Here is a 24,125-nt window from a genome sequence, read left to right on the forward strand (position 1 = left end):
TGAAAAAGCGAAAGAGAAGCTTGGTAGACGAGTCTGTTTCTAAATGCATCTGTCAAGTCCGGCCCCCTACAGCTCCAGGCCCTTTGTACATATTTCTATTTCAATTTTTTAGATCTTGGCCACAAGGCTAACTTGTGTTCACAGGTCTCAAGGGCAGACCCTCTGGGGTGGCATTAAGGGAGCCACCAAATGGTGAGTGAGGGACCATTCCATGGTGACTGAGGCAGGTAGGATGAAATGTCTGGGGAGCCTGCTGCCCCAGGAACAGGCGGAGACCAGAGCTTCATCTGAGCCGCTGCGGCGCTTGGATATGTAGCTTAGCTCTGCATGAGCTTCCAGGCTGGAAGTAGGAAAACACACCAAGTACAAGCTGGTTTTTCATATATTATGTGTATTAAAAAAAAATCAGAGACTCCAGGTAAGTTGGCTGGAACTGCCAGGGGTTGTTTGTGGGACCGCTGCTGGGGAAGATGCCTCAGCTCTGCTCCAGGTCGGCCACCAGGTAGGGCTGGGTGTCCCTCAGGGCCTGGAGGAGCAGATCCTTGCAGGTCAGGTTCCAGGCTGGAGCAAAGCTGAAGAGCATCCTCATCTTGGTAGGATTGGTGCGCTCTGCCCGCACTGCCTGGTACTGCTGCTCTGTCAGGACCTTCCCGTACAGGGCGTCCAGCACCCCATCCACGTCTGTGACCCGCGCAATGAGGGCCGCCCGATGCTGGTCCACAAAGTGCAGTGCTGGGGCGGGAGGGGGGAGAGGGGATGAGCTGGGACCAGGGTGGGTGCTGGAGCCCGTCCCTCTTGACACTTTGCTTCCTTTAGAAATTGCCCTGAAGGCAACCCTAAGTGGTGGGGCTCAAGGCGGGCATGCCACCGGGACTCTACGTATAGTGGGATAAGTTTACCTTTGTCTCCCTTTCTCCTCCCAACCAGGCTCAGCCCCAGGAGGTGTTCGTGAGTAGCTGGGTGGGAAGGGTTGGCCTAACTTTGTGCTCTTTGGGTGCTCCTGGCCTTGGGACAAGAGGCTATGCAGGGGTGCAGTGGGGCGGGGCTGGTGAGGTGCCCAGGTAGGTGAGGTTGGGTGTTGAAGGCTTTACCTGGCTTGGCTGCTGTCTGGGGAGGTGCCTTGATCCCGGCTGGCGTGGTTCCGGGGCCTGTAAGAAAATGTTAAGTGGTGTCTCCCAAGTGTTTCTGGGGTCAGGGGTCTCTTGGTCCGGAAGCCTCCCCAGCAGGAGAAGATTTTATTAAAGGGTAGCAGAAACAGGAAGCGGAAGCTCCGGGAGAGGCGAACTTCTGGGTTGGGAGGAGGGTGTAGAGGGGATACTGGTTCAGACCTGTGGAGGGGGCGCACTCACCCTTGCGCAAGGTCTCCTCCAGCTGCTCCGCCACCTCCTGCATGCCCATGTTGCACAGCACGAGCACCGTGAGCTCGGCGCCGTACGCCTCCAGATAGTAGCTGACGAGCTTGTCGGTGAGGTCCACAGCATCCATGGGCAGCAGCGTCCCCCGTGGGATGCGTCCGTAGCCTTCGTGCAGCGGCACTGAAAGCAGCTTCATCTTGAACTTCTTGAACTCATCAGCGGTCAGGTTCTCCAGTGCATCCAGGATGGCATCACGCGTGCACCCCATGGCTCCTGGGGTCCCCTCCGGCAGCCGCCGCTTCAGCTCACTTGGGGTGGCTGCTGAGCAGGAAGTCTGCTCTGGGGCGGGACCTGGAACTCCCCGCCTTCACTCCTGTCCCTGCCCCAGAACATTGCCCTTGGGTGTTAGGCTCCTGACTACTGCGTTCCTTCCCTTTCTCTCCTGGCCATCGGGGGGGCCCCCAGATCGCATCCTTTGGCTGGTCTACGAGGTGGGACCCAGGAGACCTGGTGGAAAAGGGCTCGTGGGTGCTGCCTGCCTCTCCAGGTTTGGACTAGGTAGCACAGATCAGGAACCTGGTTTATTGGAGCGCTAAGGCTTAGAATTGTGGAATTTTGGAACCCTGAAATCTCCATGTTTCCTTAAACCTTATCATCCTCTCTCCCTGTCATAGGATCAGAATCATAGAATCCTAACAGCCATGTAGCTTCCCAAATTCCACAGGTAGAGATAACTGTGTGCTTTCTCTCTCCAAGCCTCAGTTTCCTTATCCATAAAATGGGGATAATAACACTCACTCATTCACTTAGTAAATATTCCAGCATAACATGGGCTACCTGATGGTGCCTGAAACCTTGCCAAATGCTTCCTGGGAGAGCCAGGATTTGGTCCCCCAGGAACTGAATTTCTTGGGAAGTGATGACAAGAGACACTTGTAATGGTTGAGAAAATTCTTGACTGGAGGGAAAGTCATGGGAAGAGAGCTATTCTGGGATCAGGGGGCTTGACCCAGAAGAGCAGATGAAAGGTGGCTTGGGTTGGTGTAGGTTGGAGTGGGATGGCGTGGGTTGGCGTTGGAGGCCAAGCTGTGCCCAGAATCCTTAACTTGCCCTTAACATGGCTGGGAAGGCCCTGCTGGTCTGCTCCTGTGGACCTCACCAGCCTTGTCTTGCACCACACCCTGACCACACTCCATCTATGAGTTCCAACCACACTGGCCTCTCAGTTCCTCAAATGTGCCAGGCTCCTTTGCTTCTCCAAGCCTTTGCACATGCTATTCCCTCAACCTGGAGCTCTCTTCCCTCACTCTTTGCCTGACAAACTCTCAAGACTTTAGGTCTAAAGTTAAATGCCACTTCTTCTGGGAGACCAGGTTTAGAATCCCTCCAGTTCAAAACACTTGCTACTGGTTTGTAGCTCTCATAGCAATTGTGACTAAATTGTAACTGAGTATTTGTTTAGGCACCCACCTCCCCACTAAAACATGAACTCTATGAGGGCAGGGACCTTGTCTGGTTCATTGCTGAATCTCCAGCATCAAGAGTACCTGGGCCATAATAGGTACTCAGTTAAGATTTGCTGAATGAAGGAATGACGAGGCTGTGTTACCTGCAACGTGTTCAAAAGCTTCCATCAGAGTAGCAGGGCCCTGCTCCCCATCTGTGTGCGTGTTGCCCCACACAGCCTGGGTAGTACTATGTGCCAACATCCTTACCATGGGTGGCACTTGTGGCCCAGCGGCTAGTGTTCCCTGGCTCATGGCTGTTTATTATTGTGCCTCTTCACTGGTCTTCGTCCTTGCAGAATCTCCATGTCATTTTGTGCACTGTGGCCAGAAGGCTACATCTTCCTAGCCCACACATTGATGCTGTCCCTCCCCTGCTTGAAAACCTCCTATGACCCCTCAGTGCCCCCAGAATCAAGTCTAAGCTCCTTGGCTTGGCCTTTAAGTCCCCTGCCAACTTCCTCGGCAGCACTTTCTACCCTGTGAGCCTCTGGACCTCTGCACGTGCAGCACCTGCTCTCCGCTTGGCCTCTCTTCCCTCCTGGTCTGCTTGATGAGTTCCTGCCTGTCCTCCAACATGCATCAGGAGTCACTTTTTCTAAGAAATAAAAAAATGGAGCCCTTATGTATAGGCTGTGATCCTCCACATGCGTTATTTCTAACCCTTACAACAGTCCCTTTGGGATAGGGAATAGTAGCCCTATTGTACAAGTGAGAAGATTGAGGCTCAGAGAGGTTGAAGGACTTGCCCAAGGTCATATAGCTGAGGGATCATGCAGGTTGTCTGGTTAGCTTTTGAGTCTGGCCGCTGTCTACGCTTCCCAGTTGGCTTTTCTGTCCTCTCTGTGCAAAATGAATTATTCCTTGGCCATGTCGGCTGGATACCCCTATGATGCGTTTCTCACAGTGTTTATCACACACTGTGTCTGGTCACTCTGCTTTCCTCACCAGACTGAGGACCCTTTCAGGTCCACAGCACCCAGCACAGGGCTTGGCACAGATCCAGCCTTGATAAGCTTTCATGAAATGACAAAAGAATCCTAGAATCTAGGATCATAGAAACCTGCTCTTTTCACATTTGTTGGAATCTCAGAAGCTTTGGGTGTTTGATCCATGGAATTTAAAAAGCGATTGCCTGATTCAAACCGCACCCCCCCAAAAGAGCGGGGATCCCCTTGGCCATACATATGGCCATTTGCATCTCTTGAATTCTTGTTTGGATGGGGTGGCCTTGGCTTTACGTAAAACCAACGTAACACATCTCAACGGATCTTTTGGGGCTGCAGGGAATTGCACCTTGGGGAGTGTGTGTCATGACTAGGAGGAGAAGGTGGTCTCCTCCTCACACCTGGCTTCCTGGAAGCGGGGGAGCTGAGGATGTGTGTCGTGGTGTGACACGGTGCCCCTTCCCTTGTTCCTGCTTATCACCACCCAGGGCCCTTCCTCTTGGACCCAGCTTGCCCCTGGCACCTGACTCAGTCTCATTCTTGCTCAAACACATTCAGACTGAGACACAGAAGATCCGGCTGTGATTTTTCGCCTGACATGCCTCAGAGCACACGCTAGCACTTCGGTGTGATGTCACAGGGAGCCAAGGGACAAGGGGCTGGAAGTGCAGGAGCGTCCTCTAATAGCAGTGGAAGCCTCACTCCTGCAGTGATTTCAGGCTGGAGGTCAGAGAGCACAAGTGACACCTTGTCAGGTGGACATGCTCTATTGAGCCCACTGTAGACTCTCAACTCAGAAGGAGAATCTATTTGATCCTAAAAAGATGTATTAACTATATATAAAACAGATAAACAACAAGGACCTACTGTGTAGCACAGGGAACTATATTCAATATCTTGTAATACCTATAATGGAAAAGGATCGGAAAAAGAATATATATATACACACACACATGTATAACTGAATTGCTTTGCTTACACCTGAAACATTGTAAATCAACTATACGTCAATAAAAAATAAAAATTTAAAAATTAGGGCTTCCTTGGTGGCGCAGTGGTTGAGAATCTGCCTGCTAATGCAGGGAACACGGGTTCGAGCCCTGGTCTGGGAGGATCCCACATGCCGCGGAGCGGCTGGGCCCGTGAGCCACAATTACTGAGCCTGCGTGTCTGGAGCCTGTGCTCCGCAACAAGAGAGACCGCGATAGTGAGAGGCCCGCGCACAGCGATGAAGAGTGGCCCCCACTTGCCACAACTAGTGAAAGCCCTCGCACAGAAACGAAGACCCAACATAGCCATAAATTAAAAATAAATAAATAAATAAAAATTAAAAAAAAAAAAAGTTTAAAAAAAAAAATTAAAAAAAAGATGTACTAAGGACCTACTAGATGCCCAACCTCATGATAAGTGATGTGGGAGAATAATAATAGTAACGACAGCTTCCATTTTTCAAATTTACTGTTCCAGGCACTGTGCTAAGCACTTAACATGCATAATCTCATTTAATTCTCCCAACAACCCCATGAGGTAAGTGTGTCTATCCTACCTCACAGAGGAGGAAACTGAAGTTTTCAAAAATTCCTCTGGAAGCCTGCGCTGGTAGTACATGAGGAAATACAGACAGAGCCACCTGACTCCTGGGCCCAAATTCCAACCTACATCCTCAAAGTCCCACTCTCTGTCTTCAGAAATTGACAAACTGCTTGGAGAGATAATGTATATGGAAATGTATGCCTCCTCCAGACTGTCCAAATACACCCTTAGGAGGGCAGATGTTGCAATACTAGGAATGGTAATGTTAACTTCCTCCTCTTTGCAGAATGCTCAAGAAACTCACAAAACACATTCAGAAGACTGTGGAATAGTGAGAAAAACAGGAGATGAGGGGTATCAGACCCACTCAGATTTGATTCCCAGACCCTCTACCTCTTAGCTGTGTGACTCAGGGTGGTCACAGCCCTTTTCTGGGGTCTGCACTCACCAGCACATAGGGAATGAGTGCTCTGAGAAGGACAGTGGCTTCTCTAGGGTACCCCAGGGAGGTAGACTCAGAGCCAGCTCATTCTTGGAGACTGCAGGGTGGTTTCCCCCTGCGGCGGTGGGGAATAAGAGCCCTGGGCAACTCTCTGGGAAGCCGTGGTAATCCCTTCTCCCTGGGCCCCCCTTTTCTGGGGGAAGTACTCCGAGTTCTGAGCATTGACTCCTGGCAGGAAAGAACCTCTGGGTCTCCCCTCGGGCCCATCTTCTTGCCCCCGGACTAGGCCAGACCAGTTGTTGGTGGTAAGATGCTTCCTGGGTGTGATCCGACACCTCCACCACCCAACAAAAGTAACTGATTGCTGGAGCCAGATTGCACCTGCTGGGGTCAGAAGACCATAGACTGCCAGGACATTGGGCAAGTCATTTAATCTCTTTATGCCTCATGGCTTCCTGTTAAGATAGGAAAAATGATGGGGTTGTTATGAGGTTATAAATGAGGTTATGAGGTTATAAATGGATTGAGAATTGTGAAGTGCTTGGAACAGGCCTGGCACAGAGTAGGTGCTTTTGTCATTGTTAAAGTTTCTTAGCTTCAGTTTCCGAATCTGTGAAGTGGGGATGATGTTATTGACCTTACAGGGCTGTAGGGAAGGTTCGTTGGAACAATTAGTAGTAATAATTGTAATAATATCAATATCAACATTTATTGAACATTTTCTACGGGCCTGGCATTGTTCTAAAAGCTTTCTATGAATTAGCTTGTTGAATCTTCATAACGATCCAATAGTCTCGATAATAATCCTGACATGATCCCCATTTTCCAGATGAGAAAATCAGGCTGATCAAGGTCACACGACGAGGAAAGAGCAGTCAAGATTTGAACCTAGTGGTGGCAGTCACTGCTTCCTAAGTCCTTGGGTGCCAGCATGCTGTTCTTGCTGTTTATTTAGTGTATTATCTAGTTTCATCCTCATAACAACCCTACAGGGATGGTATTATTATCCTACTTATCCTTATATTGTAGCTGAAGAGGCTGCAGCCCAAAAAGGTAGGTGATCTTTCTGGGGGCACCCAGCATGAGTTTGTGACACCAGCATTCAGATCTTGCATCTGCAGGGGCCCCGATCGGGGGATTTCTGGCTTCTCTTTGCATTTATCTAATACAAGGAGTTCTCACCTCCCATGGCACTTATCACTCCAGCCGTTGGGAAGCTCTCCCTTAGGACAAGCTGAAATCTGCCCCCTCTGAGTTCTGGGCCTCAGCAATACTAGTCCTCACCTCCTCCTCCCCTGGACGTGGTTTTGGGCCCCTTCTTGTCCCCCACCCTGCTGTAGATGATCTATGTCCCTTTCATGGGTCAGAGGTCAGATCTGGCCCATCTACAGAAAGGGATTGAGTTGAGTGTCACCTCCCTTTCCTGGGCACCCACTCCTAGTGACCAAAACCTTCAGCCCTAGCCTAGTAGGGGTGGAAACTCTAGGTGAGATCTACATTCAGGTTGTTGACTTTTTGAACCGAAATGAAGTGGCTAGTGGTTTCAGAGACCAGCTCCAGATGTGTTCTCATCCCCACCTGCCTCCTGTTTGGGGAAGTGGAACGTCCCTGGATTTCTCAGGGTTCTGGTAAAAAGCCCTACCTTCCTGAGACTCTTCATATAACCAGAATCCTTCATATAACCAGGATTAATTGCTCTAATTCAAAAGAATGATAAAACCTCACTTATCTCTTCCCGAGAGGCCCAAATCATTACAGCCTGAACAAAGTTCCTAGGTTAAGACCCCAAGGTGCCAGGAAGCCTGGAGCAGCTCCCTCAGTGGGCCAGCATGAAACATGCAAGAACTTCAAATGTTCAAGAAGGAATGAGCCCCCGAACTCAGAGACAAGTCATAAAAGCAGAGGTGTGCTAGGAGCTGTCTGACTCCTGGGGAGATTTATTTACTTGCCAAAAAGTTGGAGTAAGAAGATCTTTAAGGGGGGCTTCCCTGGTGGTCCAGTGATTAAGACTCCACACTTCCATTGCAGGGGCCACGGGTTCGATTTCTGGTCAGGTAGCTAAGATCCCTCATGCTGCAAGGCGTGGCCAAAAAAAAAAAAGAAGACTTTTTAAGGAGGGAAGGGGGACAGCTGCTTCCTTCTCCCTTATAAGCAGGGAAAATAATTCTTCCTTGTTTCTCACCTGTGGGGTGTCTGGCTACTCTCATGGGACAATTGACCTGGCTCTTGTCGAAGCTCAGACTAACAGAGACGGAGAGTGGTCGAGGGAGAAATGAACAAATCCAGGAAAAGGCTGAGAGGCCAGAAGAGAAGGACAGAGTGAGTCTCTGTGTTTATTCATTCATTGAGTATTTACTGAGCACCTGCTGTGTGCCACAGGCTTTGTTCAAAGTTGGAGATGAGCAGTGAACAAAATTTATATTCTGGTAGGAGGAGACAGACAAGAAACCAACAAGTAAAATATATCATGTGTCAGATCGTGATAAATGATATGGAGAAAAATAAAAAGGGGAAGGGAGATGTGAGATTTAAAATCAGGGAGTTAGGAAAAGCCCCACTGAAAAAGTGACATGGGGTAAAGATCTGAGGGAGGAGGGGGAGGCAGTCACAAAATAACTGGGGTTTGAAAGAGTGTTCCAGGCAGAGGGGAGAGAAATGCAAAGGCTGAGGCGGGAGTGAGCAGAGGGAGAGATGAGTGATGACTAGGGTGTGAGGACTTTGGTTTTTAAATTGAGATTTGAAGGATAAGCCTTGAGGCTCCCAGAGCAGAACGGAGTTCTCGGCTGCAGGCTCTGGATCTAGTTCATTCATTTATTTAGCTGTCCCTCTATCACTCATTTTCCAAGCACTTAGGGAGGCCCACTTTGCCCCACAGCTTGTGCTGAGCACTGGAGACACCAACAGGGAAAAGGCTCTCCCCTCAGCCCTGCAGGAAGAAAAACTTTCAGGGTTGGGGGAGGTTCTATTCTCCCGCAGGTGGAAATAATACTGCCGGTGTGACTTTGGAGAGCCTTAAGCTTGGGGAATAAGTGGGTGACAAGCTGGGGAGGGGGCCACAGGCAGGGAACAGGGGAGGCTGGAGAGTGCGGAGGTTGGGGTGAGGGAGAAAGGGGAGACTCCCTCCAATCATGTTTCTGTCTTTTCCGTGGTATGAGAGGCCGTGTCTCTCTGCTGGCTCTGAGCTCTGGCTCCAGGCTGGGCAGGGGATGGGCCAGGACAGGTGGCCTTGACATGTGATGCTTGTCTGACCGCTCAGTCCTCACTTTTAGAACGGTTTCCAGAAGTGATGGAAGGGGATAGGCAGGGCAGCTAAATATAGTCCTGGGGCCAGAGCTCAGTCTGGGAGGGTCTGTCTGCTATTCACTGCGTGCCCATCACCCGTGGTGTCCCTTGTCCTCGCTCTGAGCTCGGTGCTTCCTTCTCACCTGTCTTCAGACACAGCTCTGACCTACCTACAGTTAGGCCTGACCTTGACTGGGCCTCTTGCGAGTCTCTTTTTGTCCAAGATCTCCAACCAGACCTGTGAGTCCTGCCGGTCCGGCCGGCCTGGGGATATGGGGGAGGGGAGGGCTGCAGGCCCTGGAGAGGTGAGAGGAGGGGAGGGGGGAGGGGCGCTGGAGAATTTGGGGTTGGGGCTGAGGCCTGGGGCTAAGTCGGGGGAAGGACAGTGGGTAAGACCGTGTTTGCAACCCAGCCTCGTGTTTAGGAACTGGGATTGAGACCGGGTCCCTGATAGGGGCTATTTGGGGGACCGGGGCTGAGAACCGCAGTTGAGGCTGCCTTTGGGACTGAGAGGGAGTCCCCTTCCCTCCCTTGGCCGGAACCAGAGTCCCTTCCTGTTTGAGATGAGAGGCCTCTACAGGCTGGGGGTCCTCCCTGCGGGGCTGCCAACCCCGCCTGGGGCTGGGGCTGGCCCGGGATTGTGGCTCCGCTGAGCCTCCCTGACCGACACCTCCTTACCCAGGCCCGCAATGTCGGCTGCACCCGGCCTCCTGCACCAGGAGCTGTCCTGCCCGCTGTGCCTGCAGCTGTTCGACGCGCCCGTGACAGCCGAGTGCGGCCACAGCTTCTGCCGCGCCTGCCTAGGCCGCGTGGCAGGGGAGCCGGCGGCGGACGGCACGGTGCTCTGCCCGAGCTGCCAGGCACCCACGCGGCCGCAGGCGCTCAGCACCAACCAGCAACTGGCGCGCCTGGTGGAGGGGCTGGCGCAGGTGCCTCAGGGCCACTGTGAGGAGCACCTAGACCCGCTGAGCATCTACTGCGAGCAGGACCGCGTGCTCGTGTGCGGTGTGTGCGCCTCGCTCGGTTCGCACCGCGGCCACCGCCTGCTGCCCGCCGCCGAAGCCCATGCGCGCCTCAAGGTGCGGGGCCGGGAGGCCTCCGGTGGGGGGCGGGGGCGGATGGGGTTGTTGGACGGGTCGGGGCCGGGCCGATCGGGCCTCTTGAGCTTCAGGGCCCGGTGCGCCTGGAGCTGCCGGGTACGTGGGCGGGGCGGCTAGGGAATCGGGGTGCTGATGGGCTGAAGGCGGAGCTTGGCGGAGACCCGAGCCTTGAAGAGGCGCTCGGAGACCGGCCTCGGCGGGATAGGCGCGGCAGCTGGAGCGCGCCGGAGATGCGGGGGGCTCAGCCACGGGGCGGAGTCTGCGGAGCCCGGGGCTGAGCGAGGACTGAGTCGGTGCCCACCGCCCAGGCGCGCAGGCTCTGCTGCTGGGCCGAGGCCCGAGTAAGAGGGGCGGGGCTGGCCGGGGGGGGGCGTGGTGGTGGGCGGGGTGGGCACACAGCTGCTGGGCGGTGGCCCCCCAGCGCCCCTGGAGCCTCCGAGCTTGTGCGGGCCTGACCGTCACCAGATGTGGCCTAATGCAAGGGGAGAAATGCAAAGGGAGGCCAAGGCACGCCTGGGTACGCACCTCTGTGCACAGGCCCAGGTTGGCACCGAGACCCAAGTCCAGGCTGTTACTGTGATTGGAGCTGGAAGTTCCAAACGCTTCCAGAGCCCACACACAGTTGTGCGCCCCGAGGTTGGCGATTTCCATGGAAGCCCAGCAAAGACACCCAGACATTGGCAAATGGGGACACAGGCACACGCTAGCTCAGCTGTCATACGTATGGCAAATCACACGCATGCATCTACAGGAGGGTTTATGTATACACAGGCCCAAGGAGGTCTGTCATGAAGCATTTATAGGGTTGTTGGAAGAATAAACGACAGGTGCAGGGGCGGGAGGAGGCGGGGTCTGGAGGCATGGAGCGGTCCTCTGTCTCCGTCTCCGCGGTGCAGAAGCTGCCACCGTCTTCTCGCGCTGCTGTTTGGGGGAGGTGGGGGGGGTGGGGTGGGGGGGTAATCTTTGCCCACAAACATCAGCGTTGCAATGCACTTCTCCTTGGCCTCCAGACTCCTAGAGGGGGTAGACCCCGCCCTGAGGCTGGTATTCGAGGGCCCCAGTCTCCCCTAGGGGCCCAACTTCACCGTACCTCCGGCTTCAGCCTTGCACAGTCCCGCTCGGTGCTGGCTGGTGGTCCCTAACCCAGTGCAGGAGCCTCCTCCACCCAGGAGCCCTCCCTACCCAGGCAAACCTCTGCTGATAACCACAGAACTCCCATCCTTACCCATCTTTAACTGCGAAGAGAGAACAGAGGCCGTGAAATGGGACAGGGCACCAGGCAGCCCAGGAGCCTCGAGGGGGCAGGTGGGGTGGGATACAGTCTGCCAGGGTCTAAGCCGCAGGGAGGGGCTGGCTGGAGGTCTGAAATGGGGATCCCTGGAAGGAGCCTGAAAGAGGAGCGGGGCAGGAAGCCCGGGGTGGGACTGAACACCTGGGTCCTTGCGGAGGAAGAGGCGCTGGGTCCAGAGACCATGCACCAGACCCAAGTATGGTTGAATGGGATCTGCCGGGTGAGGGGGACACTCACGACCCCCTGAAGCCGTGCTGCCTCCTCCTGCACGCCTCGGAGTAGAAGGAGACAAGCCTGTCGGTAAGATCCACCAGACACCACGTCGTGGAGCACTGCTCCCCACACCTCCTCACTGCAGGATGTTCCGAAAGTGTCTGTGCAGCCCCCAGCTTCTAGGGTGGCATTGTGCTTGGTCCCCATGGCTCAGCCCTTCTGCCCATGAACCTCGGACGGCTGAGAGCCACCAGGCCCACCCCATCCTGCAGCAGGCAGGGCTGTGGCCCTGCAGGACGTCTGGGGGAGGAGACGGACCTGGTGGCTGGCCACGGGAGCCCATGGTCCAATTCCAGTGAGGATTCATCAGCAAACAGTGCCTAGAGGGTCTCCCAGCTTCCTTTAGTGGGAGGTGGGAAGGAGGCTGCCAATTTGTCACAACCAGAGGTGAGGTGGGGATGACAGTTCTCATTCTGCAGAAGAGCAAACTGAGGTTGGAAGTGATGGAGGCATGGCTGATTCCAGGGCCATGGGTCTGATTCCAGGGCCGTGCACCTCCCGGCAAACAGTGGCTTTGGCTGGAGGTATAGGAACTCCCTTACACCTGCATTTCAGGAGTCACAAACTGACAGACCTAGAGTAGGAGCTGACCCACAGATTTGTTTGGTTCATCCATGCAGAAGACATTTTTATTAAAATGTCTACCCCCAGAGCCCACCGGTGTGCAGGGAGGCTGATTAGGGTGTTTTGCTAAGGTTCTGCTTTTAGGTATAGGGTGAAGGCCAGGAATAGCAGGAGACTGCATTTGTTCTTTACACACCCTCTGCTCACCGCTGAAACCTGCTGTGTGCAAAGCCCCTGCCCCTCCAGTGGAGGAGACCAAACCACATTTGTGATTATCATCCTCACGAAGACCTGTGCTGGGGGGCTGTCTGCTGAGGAGATGGAATCAGGGAAGGAAGGCAAGGCTAGGGAGGACTTACCTAGACAGACAACAGGAGGGTGAAGCATTCTAGACCTCAGAACCGGTACCGGCAAGGAATTGAGACCAGCGAGTGTGTATGGTAAAATGTCAGCCTGGCTGGAAGAGAAGCTGGCACTGAGGCTGAGCCAGAGGGAGCAGGTTAAGTGGGGGAGGTGGGCAGCAACATCACTTCTTTATGTCTCACCCCCCAGACGCAGCTCCCACAGCAGAAGCTGCAGCTGCAGGAGGCGTGTATGCGGAAGGAGAAGAGTGTGGCCGTGCTCGAGCATCAGCTGGTGGAGGTGGAGGTGAGGGGCTCCGCACAGCAGAGCCCGGGGACTGGGGGTCTAGGTTGGGGGGTCCCCAGCCAAATGTTTTTGTCTGTCTGTCCCCACAGGAGACAGTGCGTCAGTTCCGGGGGGCCGTGGGAGAGCAGCTGGGCAAGATGCGCTTGTTCCTGGCTGCACTGGAGGGCTCCTTGGACCGCGAAGCTGAACGTGTACGGGGTGAGGCAGGGGTAGCCTTGCGGCGGGAGCTGGGGAGCCTGAACTCTTACCTGGAGCAGCTGCGGCAGATGGAGAAGGTGCTGGAGGAGGTGGCAGACAAGCCACAGACTGAGTTCCTCATGGTGAGCACTGGATGGCTTTCCTCTCTGCCCCTCAGCCAGGGTTCAGGTCTCAAAGACCTCATTCCATTGTCAGGCAGGGACCCTGAGGTCCAGAGAGGGGCAGGGACGAGCCAGGGTCACACACTGAGGAGGGGTGCACCCCAAGATGGCCATTATAGTTGTTTAAGCTGGGCACTGCACAAGGACACTATATCTAAGTGGGCACCATTCATATCATAGATATTGTAGGTCTGCATATTTATTAGGACAATTTTTTTACCAGGTGGAATTAATTTCTTGAGGAAGGGGGTACTTTTTTCTTCTTTTAAATTAAAAAAAAATTATTTGTATTTATTTTATTTTTGACTGTGTTGGGTCTTTGTTGCTACATACGGGCTTTCTCTAGTTGTGGTGAGCAGGGGCTACTGTTCGTTACGGTGCGCGGGCTTCTCATTGCGGTGGCTTCTCTTGTTGCGGAGCACGGGCTCTAGGCAGGCGGGCTCAGTAGTTGTGGCACGTGGGCTCAGTAGTTGCGGCTCGCGGGCTCTAGAGCGCAGGCTTAGTGGTTGTGGTGCATGGGCTTAGTTGCTCCGCGGCATGTGGGATCTTCCCGGACCAGGGCTTGAACCCGTGTCCCCTGCATTGGCAGGCAGATTCTTAACCACTGGGACACCAGGGAAGTCCCAGGAGGGTACTTTTTTCTAATTCACACAGAGGTAAAGGGCTAAGGGCGACCTTGAATTCTGGACTTCTTTTGTCTTCTCTGATTCTTCCTGGTCCCACACTCAGCATTTCTGTGGTCCCCCCCACCCTCAGAAGTCCCCAGTGTGCCCACTGCCTGCTCAGCTCCATTCTCTTTCTCTCTCTTTCCAGAAATACTGCCTGGTGACCAGCAGGTGAGATCAGCCTGGCCCTGTCCCCTTTCCCACTTTGCCCTTGTCTGCCAGGGACACTGGCACCCTCTACTCCCATTCAGTCCACTGCGATTCCCCTGCACGTTGTGTGGATGTAGAAAAGAACCCAACATGTCCTTCTCCTCAGGGACCTCCCAGGCTTGTCCTGGAGACAGACAGGGACACAGGACACAGGAATCAGTCAGTGCTGCCGTGGAGGGGAGGTGGTGGCCAGGGCAGGTTTTCCGGAGGTGTGCATTGTAGAGTTGGACGCTGAAGGAGCGAACAGGAGTTGGCTAGGTTAAAGAGTTGGTGGAAGAGCATTGCAGGCAGAGGGAACAGCAGTGCAAACCGCTAAGAGGGAGGGAAGATGAAGCTGGTGAGGCAGGAGGGGCCCAACTGTGAAGGGCGGAGGAACTGGACCTTATCCCAACAGAAGGCTTTAAAAAAATTCTAGTAAAATATTCATAACATAAAATTTACCATTTTAACCTTTTTTTTTTTTTTTGGTGCTGCTTGTGAGGTCTTAGTTTCCTGACCAGGGATCGGCAGTGAAAGCACAGAATCCTAACCACTGGACCACCAGGGAATTCCCCATTTTAACCTTTTTTTTTTTTTAGTGTACATTTTAAGTTCAGTGGCATTAAGTACATTCATGTTGTTGTGTAACCATCACTGCCATCCATCTCCACAACTTTTTCATCTTCCCCAACTGAAACACCAACAGAGGAGTTTTAAGCCAGGGTGTGATGCGGTGGGGCTGGTGTTGGGGGGACCCTGGAACTCCACCACAGCACGCGTCCTCCTCTCTTCTGGGTACTCCCGCTTGCCCTCCCCCAACCCCGTGCCTCCTCCAGGAAGTCCCTTCTCACACACCTCTCCCCCCTCCCCCCGCAGGCTGCAGAAGATCCTGGCAGAGTCACCACCACCTGCCCGTCTGGACATCCAGCTGCCCGTCATCTCAGATGACTTCAAATTCCAGGTGTGGAGGAAGATGTTCCGAGCTCTGATGCCAGGTACTGGGAGGGTCTCGCTCTGGGTTTGTGTTTGTAACTGTGTGGTTGATGGGAGGCTCCGGCCACATACAGAGAGGGAGGTCCCAGCTGGGGAGGTCATCCAAGAAGGGCCCACTGCCCCTTTCCCTTGGGGTTTCCCTGCACCTTCATAACCTGTGCTCAGAGAAGGATCTTAAAGGGCATGGGGTTTTCAGGTGGGTGACTGACATGGTGAAGGCGCTGCTTACTGAGAGGGTGTTGCTGCCGGCAGAGCGGAGGCGGGGGCCCGGGTTTGAGCCCTGCGTGATCCTTGGCCCGTCCCTGCCCCTGTTGGCCAGTGGAGATGATGATCCCTGCTAACTGGGGGCTGAGGACCTGCAGAGATGGAACCCTGGGGTCAGACACTGACTCTGGCCTGTGGCTGGGGAGGCCCAAGGGCTCAGCCTCCTCTCCCCAATAGCTAAAGCACATTGGGGTGCTACAGGTTACAGAGCTCCAGGACACGTACACAAGGCTGGTGCAGCCCTCACTGGTGGGAATGGAGGGACCTCCGTTTTATCCAAGAGAAGACTAAGGCCCAGAGACTGGATCACCACTGAGGTCACATAGTGGGGTGAGGTAGGGACTGGCCTAGGACCAGGCTTCCTGACCATCTCCTGCTCTGGGGCCTTAGAGGGCGAGTGACATGCCTTATATCAACTTAGTCCTGCCCACAACCCTGGAAGGAGGCAATTATGGCCTCGTTTTACAGCTGAACAATCTGAAGCCCTGAGAGGTGTGGTCTTTGGCCCCCACCAGTAAGCAGAGAGGGGCTCACTTCCCGGAGATGCCGGGAGGATTAGAGGAGACGCAGCTGGCCCACAGGTGGGTGGGCAGAAGGCTCGCGGGAGCCACACCTGCAGGGTCTGACCCTCCTCCCTCCGGTGGCAGCGCTGGAGGAGCTGACCTTCGACCCGAGCACGGCCCACCCAAGCCTGGTGCTGTGCGCCTCGGGCCGCCGCGTGGAGTGTTCGGAGCAGAAAGCGCCGCCGGCCGGAGAGGACCCGCGCCAGTTCGACAAGGCCGTGGCGGTAGTGGCGCACCAGCTGCTCTCCGAGGGCGAGCACTACTGGGAGGTGGAGGTGGGCGACAAGCCGCGCTGGGCGCTGGGCGTGATCGCGGCCGAGGCCGGTCGCCGCGGCCGGCTGCAAGCGGTGCCCTCGCAGGGGCTCTGGCTGCTCGGGCTGCGCGAAGGCAAGATCCTGGAGGCTCACGTCGAGGCTAAGGAGCCCCGCGCCCTGCGCACCCCGGAGAGGCGGCCGACGCGCATCGGGATCTACCTGAGCTTCTGCGATGGCGTCCTCTCCTTCTACGACGCCAGCGACCCCGACGCGCTCGAGCTGCTCTTCGCCTTCCACGAGCGCCTGCCCGGGCCTGTGTACCCCTTCTTCGACGTGTGCTGGCACGACAAGGGCAAGAACACTCAGCCGCTGCTGCTCGTGGGGCCCGACGGCGGCGGGGAGGCCTGAGCCGCCCGCGGGTTTGGGGAGGGGTGCGGGGCCCTGCCGGCCTGGAAGGAGAGACGGGTCGGGTTGCCGGGCTTGAAGGCAGGGCGGAGGGGGTTGGGGACCGGGAACTTCAAGCGTTCTGAGAACTTTGGGGTTGGCATGAACAGGGGACTGCCAGCCAGGGGTTGGAGTGCTGGTGGGAAAGGGAGATCTAAAGTCAGGTCAGTGGGGGAACTCCACTTGGAGAACCAGGAAAGCCCGAGGGTTCTGAGAAGAAACAGATTAAGGGTCAGGGGGCTTGGGGAGAATTGCGGGGAGGAGCTGGAGAACTCTGTAGAGCAGCGGTCCCCAACCTTCTTGACACCAGGGACCGGTTTCGTGGAAGATCATTTTTCCACGGATCGGGGGCGGGGGCGGGGGTTTGGGGGATGGTTCAGGCGGTAATGCCAGCGATGGGGAGCGATGGGGAGCGCAGATGAAGCTTCGGCTGGCTTGCCCGCAGCCCACCGCCTGCTGTGCGGCCCCGGTTCCTAACAGGCCACAGACTGCCACCGGTCCGTGGCCCTGGGGGTTGGGGAGCCCTGCTGTAGAGCAAGGAGCCCCTGCAGCCTTGCACTCCGCTCCCCCTTGGGGGCCTCCACTGCCAGGGTCCAGACTCACTGTAGCAAGAGGCCTTCCACTTGGTGATTCCCCAACCGGAGCATGCATCAATATCACCTTTTCAAAGCACCTAACAGTTCTGGTTCAGTAGGTCAGGGCAGGTCAAAAATGTGCCTTTCTAACAAGTCCGCAGGGGAGGCTGATGCTACAGGTCACACGCAGGATCACACCTGAAGCATTGCTGACTCAGCCGTCCTTCTGTTCAGTCAGCTCTCTGTTACAGAGAGTCAGTTATCACATAGCTATCAGCTATGAGGCATAGAAAACCCAAAACATATTCCTCCATGCAACGGCTGTTTAAAAACTGCCAGAGGGCTTCCCTGGTGGCGCAGTGGTTAAGAATCCACCTGCCAATGCAGGGGACACGGGTTTGAGCCCTGGTCCGGGAAGATCCCACATGCTGCGGAGCAACTAAGCCCGTGAGCCACAACTACTGAGCCTGTGCTCTAGAGCCCGCGAGCCACAACTACTGAAGCCCGCGGGCCTAGAGCCTGTGCTCTGCAACAAGAGAAGCCAAGACAATGAGAAGCCCGCACACCGCAACGTAGAGTAGCCCCTGCTCGCTGCAACTAGAGAAAGCCTGTGCTCAGCAACGAAGACCCAACGCGGCCAAAAAGAAAAAACAAACAAATAAATAAATAAATTAAAAAAATAAAAATAAAAACTGCCAGAGCCTATGCTGGGTGAATAAACTGACCCCCAATTTTTTGCCCTTTGTCTCTGGAATATGTTCACTGAGTGTCTAGGACATGGAGGAAATCCCCCAAGTTGCCAACCAAGAGAAAGAGCCTGAAGCTAGCCCTGCCCTGGGCCCTGCTGCTTGTGGAGGATAGAAGCTCCCACCTCATCACACCCCCCAACCCCCAGTTGCCTCCTCAAAAGCCAACTTTTTTTTTTTTTAACTCAAAGGCCTGTTTCTTGGGTTTTGGACTAACCACTGAAGCCAAGAGTGGGAGTCCCTCTTCCCTGGAGGAGAGGCTTTTGGGGACTCAGGCAGGTGGGACAGGAGGCTGCTGCCTCTCTCATCCTAAGGGAGGGTGAAGGCCTGCGGCCATTCACTGTCACCAGTGGGCCTGCTGCTGCTGTGTGAAAAGGCCTGGGGCCCCCTGGCAACTGTGGGAATTTTCTGGGGGTGGGGGGAGAGGAAGGTGGGCAGGGTAAGAAAGGCCTCAAGACCTGGCTGGGGGTGCACTCCTGGCTGCGTCTGACAGAGGAGGGCCTCTTGGGCCCTGGCTCTGGCACACAGAAGAGAGGATTCATTTGAGAAGCTCCTTCATGCTAGAAAATAAAACCATAAAGTAAAGGGATTCTTTGGTTGTCGAATCCAGCACATGAATAAACACGATTATATTCTGACTCCTTCCTCATTGAATCCGTGTGAAGAGATGAATGTCCTATTGCTAGGCAGTATCCTCTCATGGCCAGCCCAGCCTTCAGTCTTGACCCATCAAATCTTTCTAAAAACCCAAATGTGGTCATGTGATTCAGTTGCTCAAAACTTTCAAGGATTCCTAGTTTCCTGCAGGAAGAAGCCCCCAGTCTTTGGCTTGGCTGCCCGCGCGCGCCGCTCGGCTTGTGGGATCTTAGTTCCCTGACCAGGGATTGAACCAGAGCCCTCGGCAGTGAAAGTGGAGTCCTAACCACTGGACCGCCAGGGAATTCCCCCTCCAGCCTCATCCTGTGCTTCGTGTACACGTACGCCTACACTCTGGCCCTACTGAACTCTTGGGGTCCCTGTTCACCCCATATTATGCAACTCTCCACTAGGAATGGCTTTTCCTTCCCCCACTCATCCTACAAGTTTCTCCAGAAACACCACATTTCTTAGCTTCTCGTGATCCCAGCACCTCTTTACAATGTGCAACCACTGCACTGAATCCCTGTCATGGGTGCCTGGGGAGGGCTGGAGGCTCTTGGGCCCAAGAGCCTCCAGCCCTTTTCTAGGAAATGGGTACTCTGAGACACAGATGCCAAGACAGGATTAAATGTGCAAGGATTTTTTTTGAGGGAAGACGCCTGTGAGAGAGAAAATGGGGCCGTCAGATTGTGATGCCCATCTGACCCCGAGTGAAGGAGAGAGGGAAGGTTGGGTGGATGTGTCCTCGACTGTTGTGGGGACTCCTCCAGAGACCTGCCCCCGTGAGGGGCCCTGGGTGTCCCTGAGCCTGCCTTTGTGTCCCTGCCTTGCTCGAGGGAGCAGCCTGCGGGGACTGGGCACAGATGCGGGGATGGGTCTCACGGCTCTTCTGCGGCTGCCCTCAGCTGTTTGCTCCACGAGTTGAAGTTACAGTGGGCAATTTTCTTTTGTTGGAGTTACAGTGGGAAACTTCCTTTTCACAGCCTTCACAGGTTCTTTGTGTGTAAATTTAGCCTGGCTTGGCTGTGTGCATTGAGAGAAATGACCTGGTGACCTTCCCCATGGCTGACTGAATGAGAGATGGAGTCCCTGAGCCAAAGGCAGTCATGATGGGATGAGTTTGTGGGAAACTCTGCCTGATCCTTGTTGGATGGAGGTCACCTGGTTCAGTCAGAATCTCCCTGGGGCTGGAGGAAGGGGAAATGGGAACAGAGACATGGATCCCTCCAGCAAAGGATCAGAATCTCCTCCTTTAGTATTAATACTTCCCCCTTCGTGGACACTCTGGGAACCCATTGCAACTGGCTACAGAGAGGTTTCCTGTGCCTCCTGACTTCTGTGTGTCCAAGAAAAAACTGGCACCTGCCGGGGCCATGCTAAACTGCGGGCAAAAACATTTATTGAGAGCTTGTTACGTGTCAATAACTTTGTATTCAGTATTTCATTTATTTCATTTATCCTCATAACCCTAGGCCTCACGACAACTAGCATCTCGCTAGGCTGCCAGGCTCGGTTGCCTCTTCCCCGGGGTTCGAGTATCCCTGGGAACATGATGGTCTGACCCTGAAGGATGTACCACAGGTGCATGTTATGTCCTGGAGCCTCATCTTTACGCCAAGATCCTTCTTCTTTTTCTTGATAATGGCGGTGGTGGTGGGAAAGTTGTGTTATTCAACCAATAAGTAAACATTGAAAACATCATGTTCGTATCAAAAGAAACATTATGGAGTACAGAATTTGCACAGATTTTTGAGATTAAACAAGAGATGTCCACAAAGTTTTGCACTGGTGCTGGCTGTTTGGATCTAGACTTTCAGACCCTCAAGGATATGAGTTCTTAAAATTATTTAAAAAATTAAAAAATATGTAAATAATGCATGAATATACTTAATAATATTTTACAAAGGGAAAGTTCTCTGCCCATGCTCTCAAATCCTAATTTCTTCTCTTCCTTCCTCATCAGAAATGATCCCTGTTGTCAGTTTGGTGAGTAGTTTTCCAGGATTTTCTGTACATATATGTGTCCCACAGATAATATTGATATATAATACAGTGTTTTTCTTTCTGTATAAATGATGTCATACTCTATATGAGTATGACATATTATTCTACATATTCTGCAACATCCTTTTTTCAATTCAGTCATACAGTCAGGAGATCTGTCCATGTTACTATATAGAATGTACCTTCTCCTTTTTGATTGCGGTGTAGTATTCCACTGTGTGAATGTGCCATAGCTTACTTTATCATTCCCTGATTGATTGGTATTTGTTTCTAACCTTTGTTATTACAAACAATGCTGCAGTTAACATCTGTGGATGTGCCTCTGTGTGCACATGTGCAAGGGTTTCTTCTCTAGGGTAGGTACTGAGTGATGGAATTTCTGAGTCCCAGCATGAGCATCTTAAACGTTTTAATGGTGTCGCCATTAAGTTGTGGACTTGGAGAAAAAGTGGTGGAGTGGAAGGATTACATGGACATGAAGTGGTTAAAACTTCAAAGCTGTTGGACCTTAAGGATTACATCAGGAAATTATCTTTTATCACTGGTTTCAGCCATGCTCTGGAGGACTGTATAGCTTTTGGGTCATTCTCAGCTATCAGAACAGTCATTCTGATATCATTTTCAGGTATGAGAATGTCCAGTCCAGCATAATTCAAAATTTCAACATCACTGTCAATTTAAAGCGACCACTTTCCACTTCAGTGGAAAAGGGGGTGGGGATCGGGTTTTTCACTCTCCTCTCAATCCCCTTCCTTCCTCCAAACCCTCCCCACCACTGCTCTGCTGGCTCCTTCAAGGTTCAGGTTACTTAGAGGAAAAAGAGGCAGAGTGACATATGATTGGTTGTGGCTCTAATCTGGGACCCCTGTCACAACAGGCATCCAAATACTGCTGCTTTCATAGGAGGCATTGTTGGGTTCTTCAGAGGTGATGTAGGCAGACACTCTCGGGCCCTCCTGTGACAACCCCTCAGCTCCTGCCCTGCGTCCCCGCGCCACACTCCTGCAGTGGTTACACTACTGCTGGGTCCCTTTGCCAAGGCAGGTGGGCGGCTGCCCCAGGCAGGGACCTATCACACCTTGAGCCCAGTTACTTTTGTCGACATTCACTTGGCCTAGGGCTTCTCACATAAAGATAAGGGTGTGATCCTATCTCTCTCCTTGTCTAACCATCTTGAGCTACTCCTGTATACTCTGTCCCTTCTTTAGAGTCCTCCAGATGGGAAGCCAGCGTCAGTCTCCAAGTCCATGTAGGTCTCCAAGCCCAGGGGACATGTGTCAGGTTCTCCTAAGAACTTCTCGCCAGCCTTCATCTTTCCAGTTCCTGCAACCCAGGGCGGGAGAGCTACCTCCAATCTCCGTGAAGGCTTCTTTTGGTAAACCCTCTCACTTGCTTCCAGGTGTGAGGAGCCCTCTTTGGGGAATAGGAGGGGAGACCCCACAGCTCTGTAGTCCATCCAGGTGGGTGATGTGGGTGGAATTTGTGGGGCTGGACCTGATCTCTTACTAGAAGTCCCAAAGGGTATGTCCGCAGCTCTCTTTAGAATCTGGGGCAGCGTATTGATCGTGATCATGTACTGTCCTTAGCTTTGGGACTTTAAACAAAAATTGTCTCTATCAGTTTATACTCCAAACGGCGCCAATACGAGAATATAGTTTCCCTAAATCTTCTCCAGCACTCAATATTATCAAACTCAAATTCTTCTTTCTTTTTGCCAATGTGGTAAGAAATAAATAAACAGTACCCTACTGTTCTTTTTTTAAAATTTTTATTGGAGTAGAGTTGATTTACAATGTTGTTAGCTTCAGATGTCCCACTGTTATTTTAATTTACATATTTTTCATTACATGTATTTATAGACCAGTTATATTTCCTCTTCTAAAAATTGCCTGTGCATATCACTTGCTCCTTTTTCCTAATGAGTTATAGTGGTTCTTTATAAATTCTGCATACATATCCTTTGTCTACTACATACATACGTTGCAAGTTTTTTTCTCCTAATCAGACAGTTTGTCTTTTGTTTTTGGAATTCTGTGCCTTGTGGGTTTTAGAGAAAAAGTTTTTGAAAAGCTCAGGCCCAAGTGTCTTTTGCATGGGTATTTTTGTGCCCTCAGGGTACCTGAACAAGGATAGACACTTCTCTTTAAGCTGTGAGGTCCTTCCAGCAGGAGAGGGCTTCTAACTCTTGAGCATGTGCTCTTTGTATCAACACCCCCACTGCTCTGCCTGGTAGGAAAATTCCTTGTCCCTAAGTGGAGTTTGAACCTTAAACCCTAACTTCTTCAGAACCTCCCAATTTCAAAGCAACCGCACCTTACATAGGTGGTGCTTTAGGATTGTACCAAGCGCTTTCGGATCTATAATCTTATCTGATCCTCTTGGAGGGTTGGGGGAGAATGGAAATTATGTTTCCATCTTATTGGAGAAAACTGTGTTTCTCATGACAACTGACTGATGGTGCCAGGCTTGGAGCCCAAGTCTGTTTCTCTCCAAATCTTGACCTTTCTTGACTTGGTCTTCCACACAGTCATTATTTAATCCTCAGCTTAAAAGAGATCTGAAGAAGTTGTGGGGGGGATATGACAGGTACCTTGAGATCTTCAGAAGGAATGCTGTGTTAGTGAAATTGAAGGTAATCATAGCCAACCTAAGTTGTTACTGATTTTCAGGCTTTTTCCTGAGAATAGAGCCTGAGCAAAGAATTTTAAAAGGCTGGGTGGAGCTGGGGGTTTCAGGAAAGGACTCGAGAGCCAGGAAACCCCCTGTTCAGTCGCCCAAGGCCTGGCTGAATGGATAGAAACAGCTTCCTCTGTGTAAACGTATGTTGTTTTCCTTCAAACCATCATGAAACTTTGTGAACCAAATAGTGTATGATATGTCAAAGAGTTTTTAATGAAATGGGACTTACTCATGATTTAAGTGAGAGACAACAAACAAGTGTCATATCAAACTATATATCCACCATGGTTGGAATTATGAGAAAAAATTTCTCTGAAACAAAGACAAAAGCAATGCCAAAACATGTCACCCATGGGATTCCCGGTGATTTAACTTTTCTTCTTTCTATTTCTCTGCCGTCCCCCCGTTTTTGGCAGTGAGTGGGTGCCGTCATAGATGTCCACAAGATGGAGGAATGAGGACTCAGAGAGAGATGTCTCATGGGACCACACTCAAGTGCGCTGTTAGGCGGGGACCATCAGTGTTACTTTCTTTTTCAAACCAGTGAGGATACTGATGCTTAGAGGAGGTAACAAAAGTAGGAAGTGGCAAAGCTGGTTCGGTCTAACTCACAACTAGTTTACACCTCAAGGCCATGAAGTAAATTTTGTCTCTGGAAGGGATGTTCTGTAACGATAACTTGATGGTTTTACTGGAACAGTCATTCATCAGTGACTCACACACGAGAACGTTATTCTCTTTTTGATACACCTATAATCCTGCTGATTCAGTCCAGGAGAAGGTCTGCATTTGGGACTCTTAGCACCTCTTG

The 24,125-nt window shown here is 52.6% G+C and overlaps 2 protein-coding genes across 3 annotated transcripts; one reads left to right on the top strand and one right to left on the bottom strand.

Annotated features, from left to right (window-relative positions):
* Nucleotides 1–364: 364 nt before the first annotated feature.
* LOC309645720 (apoptosis-associated speck-like protein containing a CARD) lies at nt 365–9,006 on the bottom strand. Of its 2 annotated transcripts, XM_082431208.1 has the most exons (4): nt 7,965–9,006; nt 1,350–7,887; nt 1,092–1,148; nt 365–732 (listed from the first exon to the last, which is right to left on the bottom strand). In XM_082431208.1, exons 2-4 carry the CDS (start codon nt 1,621–1,623, stop codon nt 476–478), a joined length of 588 nt encoding a protein of 195 aa, XP_082287334.1. In that variant the 5' UTR covers nt 1,624–7,887; nt 7,965–9,006; the 3' UTR covers nt 365–475. The 2 variants fall into 2 exon arrangements, with proteins under 2 accessions (XP_082287334.1, XP_082287333.1); XM_082431207.1 differs by having other exon boundaries at nt 1,350–9,006.
* Nucleotides 9,007–9,117: 111 nt separating this feature from the next.
* Nucleotides 9,118–18,630, top strand: TRIM72 (tripartite motif containing 72). The gene is made up of 7 exons (XM_082431197.1): nt 9,118–9,304; nt 9,747–10,143; nt 12,845–12,940; nt 13,030–13,260; nt 14,113–14,135; nt 15,030–15,148; nt 16,058–18,630. Exons 2-7 carry the CDS (start codon nt 9,754–9,756, stop codon nt 16,633–16,635), a joined length of 1,437 nt encoding a protein of 478 aa, XP_082287323.1. The 5' UTR covers nt 9,118–9,304; nt 9,747–9,753; the 3' UTR covers nt 16,636–18,630.
* Nucleotides 18,631–24,125: the final 5,495 nt, after the last annotated feature.

Source organism: Balaenoptera physalus (genome assembly GCF_965194825.1).
Source record: "Balaenoptera physalus genome assembly, chromosome: 16".
NCBI classification, from domain to species: Eukaryota; Metazoa; Chordata; class Mammalia; order Artiodactyla; family Balaenopteridae; genus Balaenoptera; species Balaenoptera physalus.

What these genes read in the sequence shown, in the direction of transcription:
- TRIM72 (XM_082431197.1), top strand. Translation starts at nt 9,754, where the DNA reads ATGTCGGCTGCACCCGGCCTCCTGCACCAGGAGCTGTCCTGCCCGCTG. An exon ending in AAGCCCATGCGCGCCTCAAG is followed by an intron (nt 10,144 to 12,844) that starts GTGCGGGGCCGG and finishes CTCACCCCCCAG; the next exon opens with ACGCAGCTCCCACAGCAGAA. An exon ending in CACAGACTGAGTTCCTCATG is followed by an intron (nt 13,261 to 14,112) that starts GTGAGCACTGGA and finishes CTCTCTTTCCAG; the next exon opens with AAATACTGCCTGGTGACCAG.
- LOC309645720 (XM_082431208.1), bottom strand. Translation starts at nt 1,623, where the DNA reads ATGGGGTGCACGCGTGATGCCATCCTGGATGCACTGGAGAACCTGACC. An exon ending in GGAGGAGACCTTGCGCAAGG is followed by an intron (nt 1,149 to 1,349) that starts GTGAGTGCGCCC and finishes ATTTTCTTACAG; the next exon opens with GCCCCGGAACCACGCCAGCC. An exon ending in CCAGACAGCAGCCAAGCCAG is followed by an intron (nt 733 to 1,091) that starts GTAAAGCCTTCA and finishes CTCCCGCCCCAG; the next exon opens with CACTGCACTTTGTGGACCAG.